General features: G+C 48.0%; 1 protein-coding gene across 1 annotated transcript; it reads left to right on the top strand.

Annotated features, from left to right (window-relative positions):
• The first annotated feature begins 12950 nt into the window (after nucleotides 1–12950).
• Nucleotides 12951–13406, top strand: LOC120841569 (uncharacterized protein K02A2.6-like). Its single transcript, XM_040212482.1, has one exon. It carries the CDS (start codon nucleotides 12951–12953, stop codon nucleotides 13404–13406), a length of 456 nt encoding a protein of 151 aa, XP_040068416.1.
• Nucleotides 13407–14227: the final 821 nt, after the last annotated feature.

Here is a 14227-nt window from a genome sequence, read left to right as displayed (position 1 = left end):
TCGACGAGGAGGAATTACGATATTTGTTAAACACTGGTGGCGCGCAGAAAACTTGATGTAGTGTTTTTCTATTACGACTCTTTTCCTATGATGCTATGCGATTCAAACTGGTCCTTGACTTAAACAGCTTTTTACAGGCCTCCTTCAGTTATTCTTTTAAAGATGATAAAACTCAAGGAAGCACAGAACTTTTCAGTCTGTCCACTATTGTTCAGTAGGTGATTTCAACATTGGTACACTTCAGACTGCCGGCTATTGTTTATGAGTATCTCAACCTTTTAGCGGGCAGTTCTGTCTGGAACAACTGATTTTAGCCCCAACTTAAGAAGAACGTTTCGGTGATCATCTTGTGACTTCATGTCTTAATCATATAAGCATACGCGCCCCGAATGTTCTTGCGAAATTGGCCGTTATATTGCAAAAATTAGCCGACCATTATTTCGCGGCGTGTCAACTTGCATTCCGACTTACGATGTAATTAACAAAGCGATAACAAAGACAGTAGGAATAACTGATTGAATAATGCTTTCATAAGTTGGTTACAGAAACAATGATTGGAATAATTTACTCTCAACTCAAGACTTTGATGAGCACTACTTTAGGATTTGATATCAATGTGGCTACTTCAAGGGCAACCTATAAATATGATCACACTGAGGCGGCGTCAGAAAAAAGAGTAATGGTTGTGGGTGATATTTTGTTAGCTATCCGGTATAAACATATTCTTTGGGTAAAGTGCCGGCGTGCTCTAACCAATACCAACTTTTAAAAATAATTCTGTTTTTTTTTTTAATTCTTCATTTATTCGATCAACAAGAAGAAAATACATTTGAGGTACACTTTTGAAATCAAGATAAAATATTTCAGTGTCTTGGAGTTTTATTTTATTACTTTTTTTTAGAACATACCGCAGGCCAAAGACTGGCCCAAGCAGGAGTGGAAAGAAGAATAAGTAAAATACAAATAAGCACGTTGGAAACCAAAAATAAAACACATCGATATACATATTCGAGGCATATATCAATAAATACAATGCAGGAGAGTGACGTGCAAAATAATAACATGCAAGGTTTTTATACAGAAAAAGTAATCACATCTAAGAAAAATAACTATCAATGGCGACACAAAATGAATCAATCGCTTGATGCCTTTTTTTTTTTAAAGTACACGTCCTTCGCTTTTCGATTTGCTCTTGGATTTACTTGGCTGCGGAGTTGAACGACGCACGCAGTGTCGTTCAAGCTATAGAAGGCTGCGTACCACAGCCTTTTGTATCTTGTGTGTTTTGTGCGAACTGCTCGCGAAACGGAACCTGAATTGAAGCGTCAGCCTCTTAGCCGCTGCGAGCAACTTAGCCTTCGGCCATACGAAGATACGTCGTGGAGGACGGCTGCCAGTACAAAAACGGCGCACCGCCTGAGCCTCCAACGCCGTCGGCGCGCTCGGTGCGGAAACCGTCGGGATTGCCCCGTGTCTCAGTCGCGGACGTTGAATGCGCCTGCTGCGAAACTCGGAGATCTCCGGAGAGAAATTACGAGAACCTGGACATGTTTGTCGCCTCAGGGCACGTTTGTGGCAGAAAATTCTACATCAAAGCCACAAAAAAAAATTAAAAGTGAAGTTTAGCGTTTTCCGCGCTCGGTGAACTGCTTCGGTAAGCACTTATCACACCAGACGGAGGCCTTGCGCAGTCTAGTTCGAAACGACACTATTTTCGATTGAAACAGTGCGCATGATCGTGAGTGGCAGCAAAAAATGAAAGATGTTTGCAATCCCCTGTAACGCCGAATTATAGCGCAGCTCTTGACGGGGAGGAGCAGAAGGGTACGAAGAGGAGGGTATGCCCCTCCTCCTCATTGATACCCACCCCTCCTCCTCTCCTGCTGGCCTCCGATTTAGGGGAAAATTTCTCGCTAAATTTAGAAGGGGATATTTTACGCTAAATTCAGTGGGGAAAGTTTTCCGCTAAATTTAGCGGGCCACTTTTTTAGCTAAATTTAACAGGGAAATTTTACCCGTAATGCAACGTGCGGTGACGTCACGATTGACGTCACTGGTAACCTTTGTGACGTCACACGTGACGTTACTCGTGACGTCATCTATGATCACTATTGACCCTCGTGACGTCACGTGTGATGTCACTGGTGGCCCTCGTGACGTCACACGTGACGTCACTGGTGACTCTCGTGACGTCACACGTGACGTCATGTGTGATGTCATCATGGGAAACGTCCCATGATGCACCGCGTGGTTACGCCGACGCCGCTCCAGCCGGAAACGGGCGCCGAAGAGCTGCGCTCTCAAACAAAGGCTAACTCAAACCCCAGTACAAGCAATTTATGACCCCGATTTACCAATAAAATTGTCAACGGATACGTGTGCATTCGCTCTTGGGCTTGAATAGTACGCAAAAGACTGGCGCGCGGTAGGCTACGCGACTCGAGTACTCACTGAAGACGAACGTCGCTATGCCCAGATTGAAAAAGAAGCGTTGGGCCTAGCTTAGGGTTGCAAAAAGTTTAATGATCATGTTTTAGCAAAACATGTCATAATTGAAACAAACTACATATCAATATTGATCCAAAAAATATTAAAAAATTGAGAAATTTTTTTCCGCCTGCAGTGCTTATTTCCACAACTACTCAAATACGATTTTGTATTCCAACCTGTTTCCGATACGAAGTTAATGGTAGTCAACACCTTATCGATGATCTAATCACAGGCAGCATCGCAGAAAAGTACGACAGATGTAGAAGTGCATGAGATGGGCGTCCTGTCGACAGTCGTTGGCCCGAGCACTCTAGTTCGCCTCCAGTCGGCGACCCTATACGATTCCGCTAACCAGCAAGACATCTCAAGAGGCAACCATCACCACCTGTGGAATATGAGCTCAAGTCTTTTACACCAGAACTTTCAATAGTAAAGGCAAACAAAGTAGTTATTCCAAAAGCTGTGCGAAATGACCTGCTGATACCACACCAAGGCCATCTGGGGCTCTATAGATGCATGTCCAAAGCCCGAACATTTATGTATTGGCCGAGAAGGACCCCCTATATTACCAATATTATTGACAGATGTGGATCCTGCAAGAAATTTGTCTACCAACAGTCTGACGAGCCACTGTCTCTTTAAGCCGTTCCGGAACACTTGGTCCTGAGTAGGTGCAGATGTTTTTCAACACTTCGAAAAATATTTCTATGTAGTTTACGATACGTTTTTAAATTTCCTGGAGTAAAGCGCATTAGAAAAGTCACAGCGAAGGTGATCATCGAAAAGGTATCTTGATCCCTTTCCCGCTATGAGATACCCCAAGAGGTAATTTGCACTGATAAGGGCCCTCAAGTTTCTTCGAGAGAATTCAAGGAATTTGCTGGGCGTTATGAATTTCGGCGTACTGTGTCAAGTACAAGGTTTTCCAGAGCGAATGGGCCGGCGAAAAAGGGAGTACAAGTAACATAGTGACTCCTGCGCAGGACGGAGTTGCCAAAGAATACCTTTTGATGGGGCTCCTTCACTAGCGAGCAGATCCGCTTGAAGATGGACGATCACCAGCGGAGTTGCTTATGCCGCGGGAACTCAGGACCTTGCTTGTTAACTTCAAGGTGTCTTCCACGTCTTTGGTGCGAACGCACAGGCAGAGTGAGACCAAAGGAAGACATCTAGCTTCAGTTTAGTAGGGAGGAATTGTACAGATCCTTACCAATAGAAGATGGGAAAGGAAATCACAAGTCCAAGATTTTGTAGCCCCAAGGTGATCTACGGTACTGACGGAGGACGGCCGCGTGCTATGCCGTAACCGACAGCATCTCCAAAAGACACCGGAAGGGTTCCTATCCATCAACGAGAGCGACTTGTAGAGCGGCGGCAAGGATTCCTCGCCATCGTCAAGAGACGCATCACAACCCCACGCAGCGTAAGAGTGCTCCCAAACCCAGGCGTTACAGGGCTCCCCAGTCTTACCAGACCTTGAACAATTGTCGACAATGCGTCAGTCCAGTAGAAGAAGAAATTTACCGCAATATCTCACCTATCTGCTGAGCTTCCAGTAGAACTTTAAATAACCTGAAACATGTTTTTCACGAAAATAATCCCTGCAGAAGGGGAATTTAATTGCATTATAATAAGTTCTTCACGTTCCACGTGTAATTACAGCGTACTGTATATTGTCTTGAAGAACATCTCCGCAGTAATTTGATGGTTACCGATTTGTATAAAATTTTCGCCATGTATTTTGCCATTCGCGAGCATGTCTACAAAATATCTCAGCAAGCTATTAATTTTCTTAGACGAAAGTTAATTTTGAGATTTACGCGTACACGCTCAAATCACTTGCTGCTGCTCTGCTTGCAATACTGAGCAAGAGCGGCGCATGGGGGCTGCCATGATGGCGCTGACGTTGCTGTGACGTCACATGCGACCTGTGGAAGCAGTGGCACACCCACGGGGAGGGGGAGGAGGGGAGGGGGGTTCGGAGGGTCATAACCCCCCCCCCCCCCCCCCCACCCCCACCCCAAGCTCCGGGAGAATTTTTTTTTGTGCGTATTTTGACGACTTTTTTTAATGTAATGTCCGCAACAAGGACAGAGGAAAAACAGACACCCCAAAGCGCTAACTTTTAACTGATTTAATCGAAGAACCTCAGCACAATGGCGCACACACGGGGTGTGTGTGTGTGTGGGGGGGGGGGGGGTTGAGGGGTCATAATCCATTCCCCCCTAGAGCTCAACAAGAATATGTTTTTGTGCATAATTTGACGATTTTTTTTAAATGTAATGTCCGCAACGAGTACCTCTAAGGGAAAATAAATTTATCGCCCCCTCCCCTCCTCCTTTCCCCTTTCCCCCCCCCCCCCTCACCACTGCACTGGTAATGTGCAGAGCACGAGCGAGTCATGTTCGTAATACACACTCTTACATTCACAGATAACACACTATTATCAAAATTATCTACGTGGTGGAAAGTGCCCATCTGATGCACCAGCCCAGGTGTCACAACCTTGCGCCCCTCGATACACTGTCCGAGCAAGATGCGAAAACCGCCGATGATCTTATTCAAGCTAACAGTGTCGCGGTGTGTACAGTTTCCCGCAGTGGCGCACCCACAAGGGGGGGGGGGGGGGGGGTGGAGCATCCTAACGGTCAGGACACTCCCCCCTCCCCCTTGTGGGTGCGCCCCCCCCCCCCCCCCCCCCCCTTGTTGCATTCACGATGGTGCACACGGCGTGACAGAGCTAGTACAAAAGTTACGAATTTTCTTATAAGTACACTGACAAATTACACCGTTTTCGCAATTACATATGTGGTAACACGGGCTCATCTCAGGCTCAAACCTGGGTGTTAAATTTTTCGTCCCTCGACACGCTATTTGAGCAAAATGGAAAAGAAAAAGAAACCGCCGGTGTCGCGGAGTGTGCATTAGTATATTTTATGTTCTTTGAATTTCTCTATTTACTGTAGGAGATATAAGATCATTATTAATCCTATGTTCAAACATGTTTCTTATTTGAAGCAATAAACTCCCCCAAAAGACAAACCGGGACGTTTGGCTCCAGCAGTTAACCGCTGCGTCGTTTTTGAATCGCGTTCTGTCCCCAACTGTTAGAGAAAAAGCCTCAACACTTTAGGTTAGAAATTACAAAGAAGATGCAAGCGAGCTGGTGAACTTTCAACCCATGTGATGTGTCGGTGTCTCGACGGTCTGAGAAACTGCTTGATCTTGGACCAAAAGTGTGCCTGAATGTGAAACCATCGAGGTTGGACATTGTCGCCACTATTGAGAGCACTGAAAGGAGGATCGGAGAACCAGCTGAGAGTTTAAGTTTTCAAGACCAGGCGCTGAAAATAGTCTCGCGTTTTGTTGATGACTCGTACAGGTTTGATAGGAGAGACTTCCGTGGCGGAGTTGCGCTGAAAAAAGAAATAAGAGACAATGATCTGCCCTTGTTGCAAACAGATAAGTCGGCGAAGTTTGGGGTATTGCCGAGAGCAGGTGTTTCAATCAAAGGTGCAAGACGCGTTCGATGGTTTATTCAAAATCAATCCACTCAACGTGAAGAACTTGAAAAAAAAAAAAGCAATGAATATACTGAAAGACTGCGAATTTTTTTACATATTGAAGTCTCTAGGAGAGAAGGTCCAGAGTTCGCTTTCAGTGAAGTTCTTCCTAAAGAATCGCAAGGTAGGATTTCCGCTAAGTATCGCCGTGAATGAGTTGGGAACTTGGCAAGGTGTATTGTCTAAGGTTTTGCAAAAATGTTTGACAGCCATGGAATTAGTGAAACCATTGGTACTGAAGAATTCAAATGAGTTGGTAGAGGTGTTGAATGGCTTTCATGGCAGGCCGTGTAAAATGTGTTTGTTACACATAAAGGACCTGTACTACTCATTAAACCAGTCAAGACAACTTCTTAGCGTAAGGAAATGTTTGGAGGAGAACTTAGATTTCAGTCAGCGAAAGGCATTGATGTAGTAATTAAAAGAAAATCCTCGTCGAAAAAAAATTTAGTAATTAAAAGAAAATGCGGACACCCGAGAAAATAAAGAAGAGCAGTGCCTGCGTGCGCCTGCGGAAAAACGAGGAGTCTCACATGCCGAAAAGGTGACCTGCGGGCCGCGCGCGGGAGCCCCGGACGGAGGGAAAGAGACGTCCGACGCGGTCGGTGGTTGATGCGTAACTCTTTATTTAACGGTCAACAACGTGGGGGTTAGCGCCACGGGGACGCAACCCTGATAGCACGGGCGCAATGGTGGAACAGTGGCGCCATCTAGGTAGTGTGGCGAGTGACTTAAATAAAAAAAATTAAAATATTACAATTGACGTAGGAAGTTTCTTTGAATCGTTGAAAAGGTACTTGAGTTCGACCACGGTAGGGTATGAGGGATGTGAGTACGTGCAAAAAGAGGGTGTGTGCATCGGCTTGGCGATTGCTCCGGTTTTGTCCGAAATTTATTTGAGGACTCTTGATCGAGAGGTTGAGAAGTTTTTAAGTGGGGTGCAGAGAGGAACCGCGATTGTTAAAAAGGTTTGTTGGTGATATTTTGATTTGCACTCTTGAGGGCTTTTCGGAAGTAAACGTTGTGGAGTGTATAAGAGACTCAATGCCTGAGTTAAAGTTTTCAGTGGAAGGGCCAAGCAATGGATGCTTACAGTTTCTGGATCTTAGATTATATCAAGAGGGTGGCCTCTGCTGGGATTACGGGAAGGCCCAAGCGAAACCGCTGTTGCCTTTTGCAAGCTGCCACGCAAAAACAGTAAAAAGAGGTGTCGTAATATTGGTGTTGCACAACGCCTTGAGAAAGTCTTGTGCACATCGTTTACAATCAGCGCTGATGAGCCACCAGTTAAGATTTAAGTTGGCAGGGTACCCATCAGAACTGGTTGCAAAAGTTTCTTTAGGCTTACAGATCGGGTCAGTGGTAAGGAACTAAAGAAAAACAGCCGGAAAATTTTGTAGTTGTACATTTTTGCCATGCGGTTTCTCATAATTTGAAGGCCGTGGCATATCGTTCCGGTGTTTCGGTAGTATTTAAATCTGATTTTAAGCTAAGTAAGTTGAAGCCTTCTACAAGGATTTATGTGGGATGTGTAAAAAGCACAAGGCAGGAGGGGTGGTGTGGGAGGGAGAAGCCGTTTAGAGTATTCCGCTCGAGTGCAGAGGGGCGTATGTGGGCCAAACAAAGCGGTGTATTAATGATAGTATTGCTGAGCACAAGAGAGCAGTCGTATCTAGCTCACAAAATTCGGAGATTGCGAAACACGTAGATGAATGCGACGATTGCAAGCCGCTGTGGAATAAGACAACGATGTTGGAGAGGGAGAGAGATGCAACTAAAAGAATCCTTTTCGAAACAAATTGAAATAAATAGCACAGCCAACTGTATTAGTGACCCGTCAACATTTATAAATGAGGCAACGAAGAGATTTCTAAGCCTTTGAATGTGTTTTGTTTGTGTGAGCCAGGGTTTCCTGGTTTTGTTTTGTTTTTGGAAGTATGTGTTTGTACGTATAGCTTTTAAGGTTTCTCAAAAATGTTTTTGTTGTAAATTTCTTTTATTTTTTTTTAGGAAGAGATAGGGGGTTAGGAGGGGGGGGAGTTAGAAAGTACCGCCACTGGAGGTCACACGCGTTGTCGCGTTTCACCGACGTCCACAAAGTTAAAATTATAGGCTTATGGTTAATTCCGCTCGCAGATCTCGAGTGCTCCCAAGCGCTCCATTTGGAGTGCGCACATTCCGCTCGCAGATCTGGCTCGAGCTGGTCATCTTCCGCTCGTAGATCTCTGGCAGCGCCTGCTCCATGGAGCGCATCAAACCCCGCCGAACTTGCTCTGCGGGATTTACAGGTCGCTCCGGAGGTTTACACAGCGGCCCACGTGATTTCCGCCTAAATCGGCAGTGCGCATGCGCGGCGAGGTTGGAGAGGTCGGCGGGCCGTTGAGTTGGATTTGTGCGGGTGCGTCGGTTGTTTACGCGGTATTGTGACGGCTCGAACGCTTCTAGCTCGCGTAGATCAGGGATACAAAGCCGGGACTGTGGAACGTGGTAAATCGCAAGTGCCGACATTTGTGATCGTGAGAGGAAGAACGACAGAAAAGCCGGAGGCAGACGCAGGGTTAGGCCTGTTCATTCTGCAGCAAATGATTGTTTACCTTGGTTAACTCCACCGCGGGCAATCGCTGTCCGTGCCCCGAGGCTTCGAGGCGGCCGAAAAGTATGTGACGGTGCCATATGCGGACGTATAATTTCGCCCGGCCTGTGTGGGGTGTTATTTCTGCAGCTAAGCATTGACAGTCGTCACTGGTCGTCGGAAAGATCAGTCGGCTGAGGCGTTGGTGGACTTGTCAAGTTAGAGCAGCGGCCATTTGGAACGGCGGTGGGGAGGGGTGTGGGGGAGGTCGCTTCAAAAATGCAATGTTATCTTCCCCTCGTCGATACGGAGCGAGTCCCACGGAGCGGAATTTCGCCTCCATCGCGGATTTCGGAAAGCGCTCCGGATCTACGAGTGGAATTCACCATTAGTCTGGTCCAGAGATCTGTGGAGCGGTTGCTGCTTTCCGCCTGGTGTCGGCGTCAAGTTTGAAGTTTGGGGGAAGTGATTCAGTCTGGGTCTTGTTGTGTATGTATAAAGCAATGTCACAGGTTCCTATTCTCACCACCAGGGTGCACTGGTTTTTGCCCTGTAAAATGTGTCTTCGCCATATTAATTTTTTCTTTGTGTGCTGTTGCTCTGCGTGGGAGCATCTGTTCTTTGGCGCTTCGGCGTTTGGGAGAGGTTACGCAAACCCCGCTAAGCCTAGCTGGGAACACTTAACCACAACCGGTCTGGTTGCGGCGGTATGCCGCCTTCGGGGCGGCATACCGCCCCGAAGGCGGTACACTCGCCTTCGGTACACTCGCCGAGGTTGCACTCGTGCGGACTCTCGTCCTTGGGAAACCAGGTGAAAAGTTGAACGCAAAGGCCCTCAGAAGCCAGAGCAAAACACGTGACAAGCTGTTACACAACAATGGCGACGAGGCTCGGATGGAAGATCGAAAGAACCGAGTAACAACGTGGCAAACAGCACAATACCGAAGTTCACGGAGTTCAAGCCGGAGGAGGACGACGTCGACGAATATCTCGAACGCTTCGAGATTTTCCTTCGAGTGAACACTGTCCAGACGGATGACAAGGCCGTGACGCTGCTTAACTACATCGGGAAGGCGTCGTACAAGGTTCTGAAAACCTTACTCGTCCAAGACTCGCCGGTATCGAAATCGTACGACGTACTTACCGAGGTGCTGAAACGCCACTACGCGCCCAAGCGCTTAGTGATTGCAGAGCGCACGAAGTTCCATTGGAGAAATCAAAAGGTCGGCGAGAGCCTAGCGGACTTCTCCTTGGCTATCAAGAAGCTCGCCCAGACATGCGCGTTCAAGGACTACCTCGACCAGGCTCCTCGGGACCGGCCCGTGGCGGGGTGTCGCGACCCTGAGGTACAGCGGACACTCATCCAGCTCGACGACGATTACTTCGACGAAGTTCTAAAGGCGGGCCTGGCCAAAGAACTTTCTCTGCGCAAAACGGACGAGATACGACAGCCCCGCGTTCCGGACTAAATGGACATGCACCGCATTCAAGGTGATGGTGAAGGACACTCCGGGTGTCCACCTTCCGCCTGTGCATCGCCACAGGTCCAGTATCAGCGTACGGTAGGTCCTTGTTTTAGATGCGCTAGTACCGTGCATGCTTCCGAGATGTGTCCGTTTTCGAACGCAAAGTGTTTCAAATGCGGAAAGCAGGGGCACACTAAGGCGGTGTGTAGGGCCAGGCCTAAGCCTACTTCGAACACCAAGCGCGGACCTTGGAGCGTAACCTGTATGCGGAAGAATGACGCGTCTGCGCCATTCCAGAAGGTTTTGGGAAATCGAAGGAAAACCGGTGACGATGGAAATCGACACTGGTTCAGCAGTTACTTTGATGCCAGAAAGAATGTATGTGATTTTTTTTTCTCACGTGCCTCTTGAGGCGAGTGACATGCGTCTCCGAACGTACACCGAGGCTCTAGTACCAATCAAGGGTGTAGCGAGCGTTAATGTAAAAAACGGGGAGCTACCAAGCGAAAGGTTACCTTTGATTGTGGTAAAGCCCGCGAATGCCCAGCTGCCAGATCTTCTAGGCAGAGACTGGATCGAGCAGTTAGAAATTAACTGGTCGGGCGTAGGTCGTATTGAGAACGAGACGATGACAGACTCATTGAAAAGGTCGTTCCCTAGCGTCTTTGAAGGTCCAGTGGGGCCGATAAAGGGTTTTCAGGCAAGGATTGTACTGAAAACAAAAAAACTCTCAACCTGTGTTTTGTAAGCACAGAGTGGTGCCATACGCATTCAGAGAGCAAGTAGAGAGTGAGCTTGAGAAAATGGTGGCGCAGGGCATTCTGAGGCCTGTAAAAAGTAGTGAATGGGCAACACCCTTGTTGTGGTTCCCCAGCCAGGGGGTAAAGTTCGCATCTGTGGTGACTACAGTGTACCCGTAAACCCACAGGTGACGGTGGATCACTACCCATCACCGAGGGTAGATGAGGTATTCAACAACTTTCGGGGGTGTGGCATCTTTGCTATTTTGGATCTAAAGACTGCATACTTGCAGTTAGCCCTTGACGAAGCGTCGAGGAAACTGCTCACAGTGACCACTCACCTAGGATTGTTTGAGTTTTTACGTATCCCTTACGGAGTCTCGAGCGCACCAGCAATTTTCCAAAGTGTAATGGATAAGATTTTGTTGGGCCTAACCAAGGTAGCGTGCTATCTTGATGGTGTACTGGTGGGTGGCGTAGACCAAAATGACTGCAACCAGAGAGTCTTGGAAGTGTTGAAACGCTTTCAGGAACATGGCCTTTGTGTGAATCAGGACAAGTGTCAATTTTTTGTACGCGAAGTGCTTTACTTGGGATACTTGTTGAGTGACCAGGGTTTAAAGCCATGCCCTGAGAAGGTAGAGGCTATCAAAAAGGCACCCGCACCGAGGAACGTGACGGAGGTTAAGGCATTTGTGGGGCTGCTAGCTTTTTATGCTCGTTTCCTCCCAGACTTAGCTGCCACACTGGGACCTTTGTATGAACTCTTAAAGAAAGACAAGTGGCATTGGTCGGAAGAATGCCAACAGGCTGTAGACAGAAGCAAAGATCAGTTGGGGGGATCGGTGGCCGAGTGGTCTAGCGCACACCAGCTCGGAGCACGTGGAGCGAAAGCTCGCGCTGCAGAACCCAGGGATCCTGGGTTCGAGCCACACCCCTGCCCGTTTCGATCTGGATGAGCATCGTACCGGCGTGCGGTCGTGTATCACTACTGCGTGGTGCACGTTAAAGACCCCAGGCTAGCGGCTGTACCGCACTGGCTAAATTGCTCATCTACAGCTGGGAGACTCGTCGCCCCTGTGAGGCAGACCAAGTTCTAGGCTGTATAAACACACACACAACCCAATTTTTTTTTAAAGATCAGTTGTGCAGTGCTGGGGTAATTGTCCTCTACGACCCTAGTCTACCACTTCGAGTGACGGCCGACGCATCCAGCTACGGCCTCGGAGCAGTCTTAACACAAGGCATGGGAAACGAGGACTACAGACCTGTGGAGTTTGCGTCTAGGACGCTTACTGTGGCTGAAAAGAGCTAAGCAGCAGTGGAAAGAGAGGCCTTGGCACTCATATTTGCGGTCAAGAAATTCCACCGCTATCTCTTTGGGCGTTCGTCCACCCTCGTAACTGACCACTACCCGCTAACGTCGATCCTGGGACCTAAGTATTCTACCACAGCCATAGCTGCTGCGAGGATCCAGAGGTGGCGCTTGTTACTTGCAGAGTACAAGTTCAAGATCCTGCACCGCAAGGGCAGGGAGCTTGGGGATGCTGATGGCCTATCGAGACTTCCTCTGAAGACAACTGTAGAAGAGGAAAGTATGTTTAAATATCTTTCACCCACAGAGCAACCGCTTCTGGCAAGTTCTGATGTGGGGAAAGAGACCCTCAGTGACCCCTTGCTGCAACGTGTCCTTGAACACACCAAGGGAGGTCGGCCAACATCCGTGCAAGATCCAGGGTTGCAACCCTTCTGGCACAGGCGGGAGACGCTGTCAACGGACCAAGATTGCCTACTGTGGGGGATTAGAGTCGTGATTCCACAGGCACTACAGGCTGCGGTCCTCAAGAGCCTGCATGAAGAACGTCCAGGAATGGTGCGTATGAAACAACTTTCGAGAGGGCATCTGTGGTGGCCCGGAATCGATGCCATGATCGAGAACAAGGTGCAGTCATGCAAGATCTGCCAAGCGGTCCAGAACGACGTTCTTCCAGTACCACTCCAGCCATGGAAGATGATCTCGCAGGTCTTTGAAAGTGTTCATTTGGACTTTGCAACCAAGTCGGGAAACAAACTGTTTGTTTTGGTTGACAGTTTTTCTAAATTGGTTGAGGTTCTGCCCATGTCTTCCACAACCGCACCCCAGACAGTCGAGAAACTTATGGCTGTCTTCGCACAGTTTGGACTACCCGAAGAAGTGGTGACTGATGGAGGCCCCCAGTTTCGAAGTGAGGAGTTCGAGAACTTCTTGAAGGATCAAGGAGTGGTGCACACCATGACGCCACCCTACCACCCGGCTTCGAATGGCGCCGTGGAGAGGGCTGTGGAAACAGTCAAGCGAGTGCTGCTCAAGCAAGTACTTGAAGACGACCTCCAAGGGAAGAGAAGGAATATCCAGGAGGAGTTGTCGTGTTTCCTACTTGCCTACCGGACGACACCGCACACAAGTACTGGAAAGGCACCTGCAGAGCTCTTCCTGGGACGGCTTCCGCGGACCCGACTGTCGCAGCTCAAGCCAAGTGCAACGTCCCTTCCACGACGAGAGAAGCAAAACAAGAAAAAGGAGCTGGCTGACTAGCGCAGAGGTCCAACGAAACTCTTTCAAGTGGGTGAAAGAGTTTGGGTCAGAAATGTAAGGGGGGAGAGAGTAAACTGGACTAAAGGAATTTTTAAAAAAGTAATCAGTCCGGTTACAAACCTGGTGCGGGTGGCTAACCAGATTCATTATGTGCATGCTGATCACTTGCGCTTTCGAAGAGAGGGCTCTTCCCGATCAGCCTCTTCGGAGAGTGGATCGAGTGACAGTGAGAGTGTTGATGAACCGGGCGATTGTGAGGTGCCTATGCCACTGAATGCTGACAGTGGCCTAGCTGCTCAGGAAGTTCGACGGTCGAGCAGAGATCGACGCCCTCCAAATAGACTGGTGTACTAGTGTTCCTTTATCTAAGTGTGGAGGATTTGTTTTGTATGTATAAAGCAATGTCACAGGTTCCTATTCTCACCACCAGGGTGCACTGGTATTTGCCCTGTAAAATGTGTCTTCGCCATATTAAGTTTGTTCTTTGTGTGCTGTTGCTCTGCGTGGGAGCTTCTGTTCTTTGGCGCTTCGGCGCGACACAACAGGTCTGAGTTCGCTTGTTGATCATGTTTACGAACTGCAGAGGGGGGAGTGGAAAGGGTGGGTGGTCTGGAATGCTGTATAAAAAAAGCTCAGATATGCGTTACGCACAAACTTTCAAATTTTTTTCCAAAACGGTTTTTCAAAAGAATTCCACATTGATCGCATGGACTGCATGCGCCATCACATTTCGAACTATCTAGGATCGAAATCTGCATTTTGCTGAGTATTGTTCAAGAAATGTTCTCTAGGGTGATAAGTTTCGTTGAGCACGCTTCGCG

The sequence above is a fragment of the Ixodes scapularis genome, unplaced genomic scaffold (assembly GCF_016920785.2).
Source record: "Ixodes scapularis isolate PalLabHiFi unplaced genomic scaffold, ASM1692078v2 ptg000972l_1__unscaffolded, whole genome shotgun sequence".
NCBI lineage: Eukaryota > Metazoa > Arthropoda > Arachnida > Ixodida > Ixodidae > Ixodes > Ixodes scapularis.
The sequence above is the reverse complement of the archived record's forward strand: the minus strand, read 5'-3'. Positions and strand labels throughout refer to the sequence as shown.

What these genes read in the sequence shown, in the direction of transcription:
- LOC120841569 (XM_040212482.1), top strand. Translation starts at nt 12,951, where the DNA reads ATGTCTTCCACAACCGCACCCCAGACAGTCGAGAAACTTATGGCTGTC.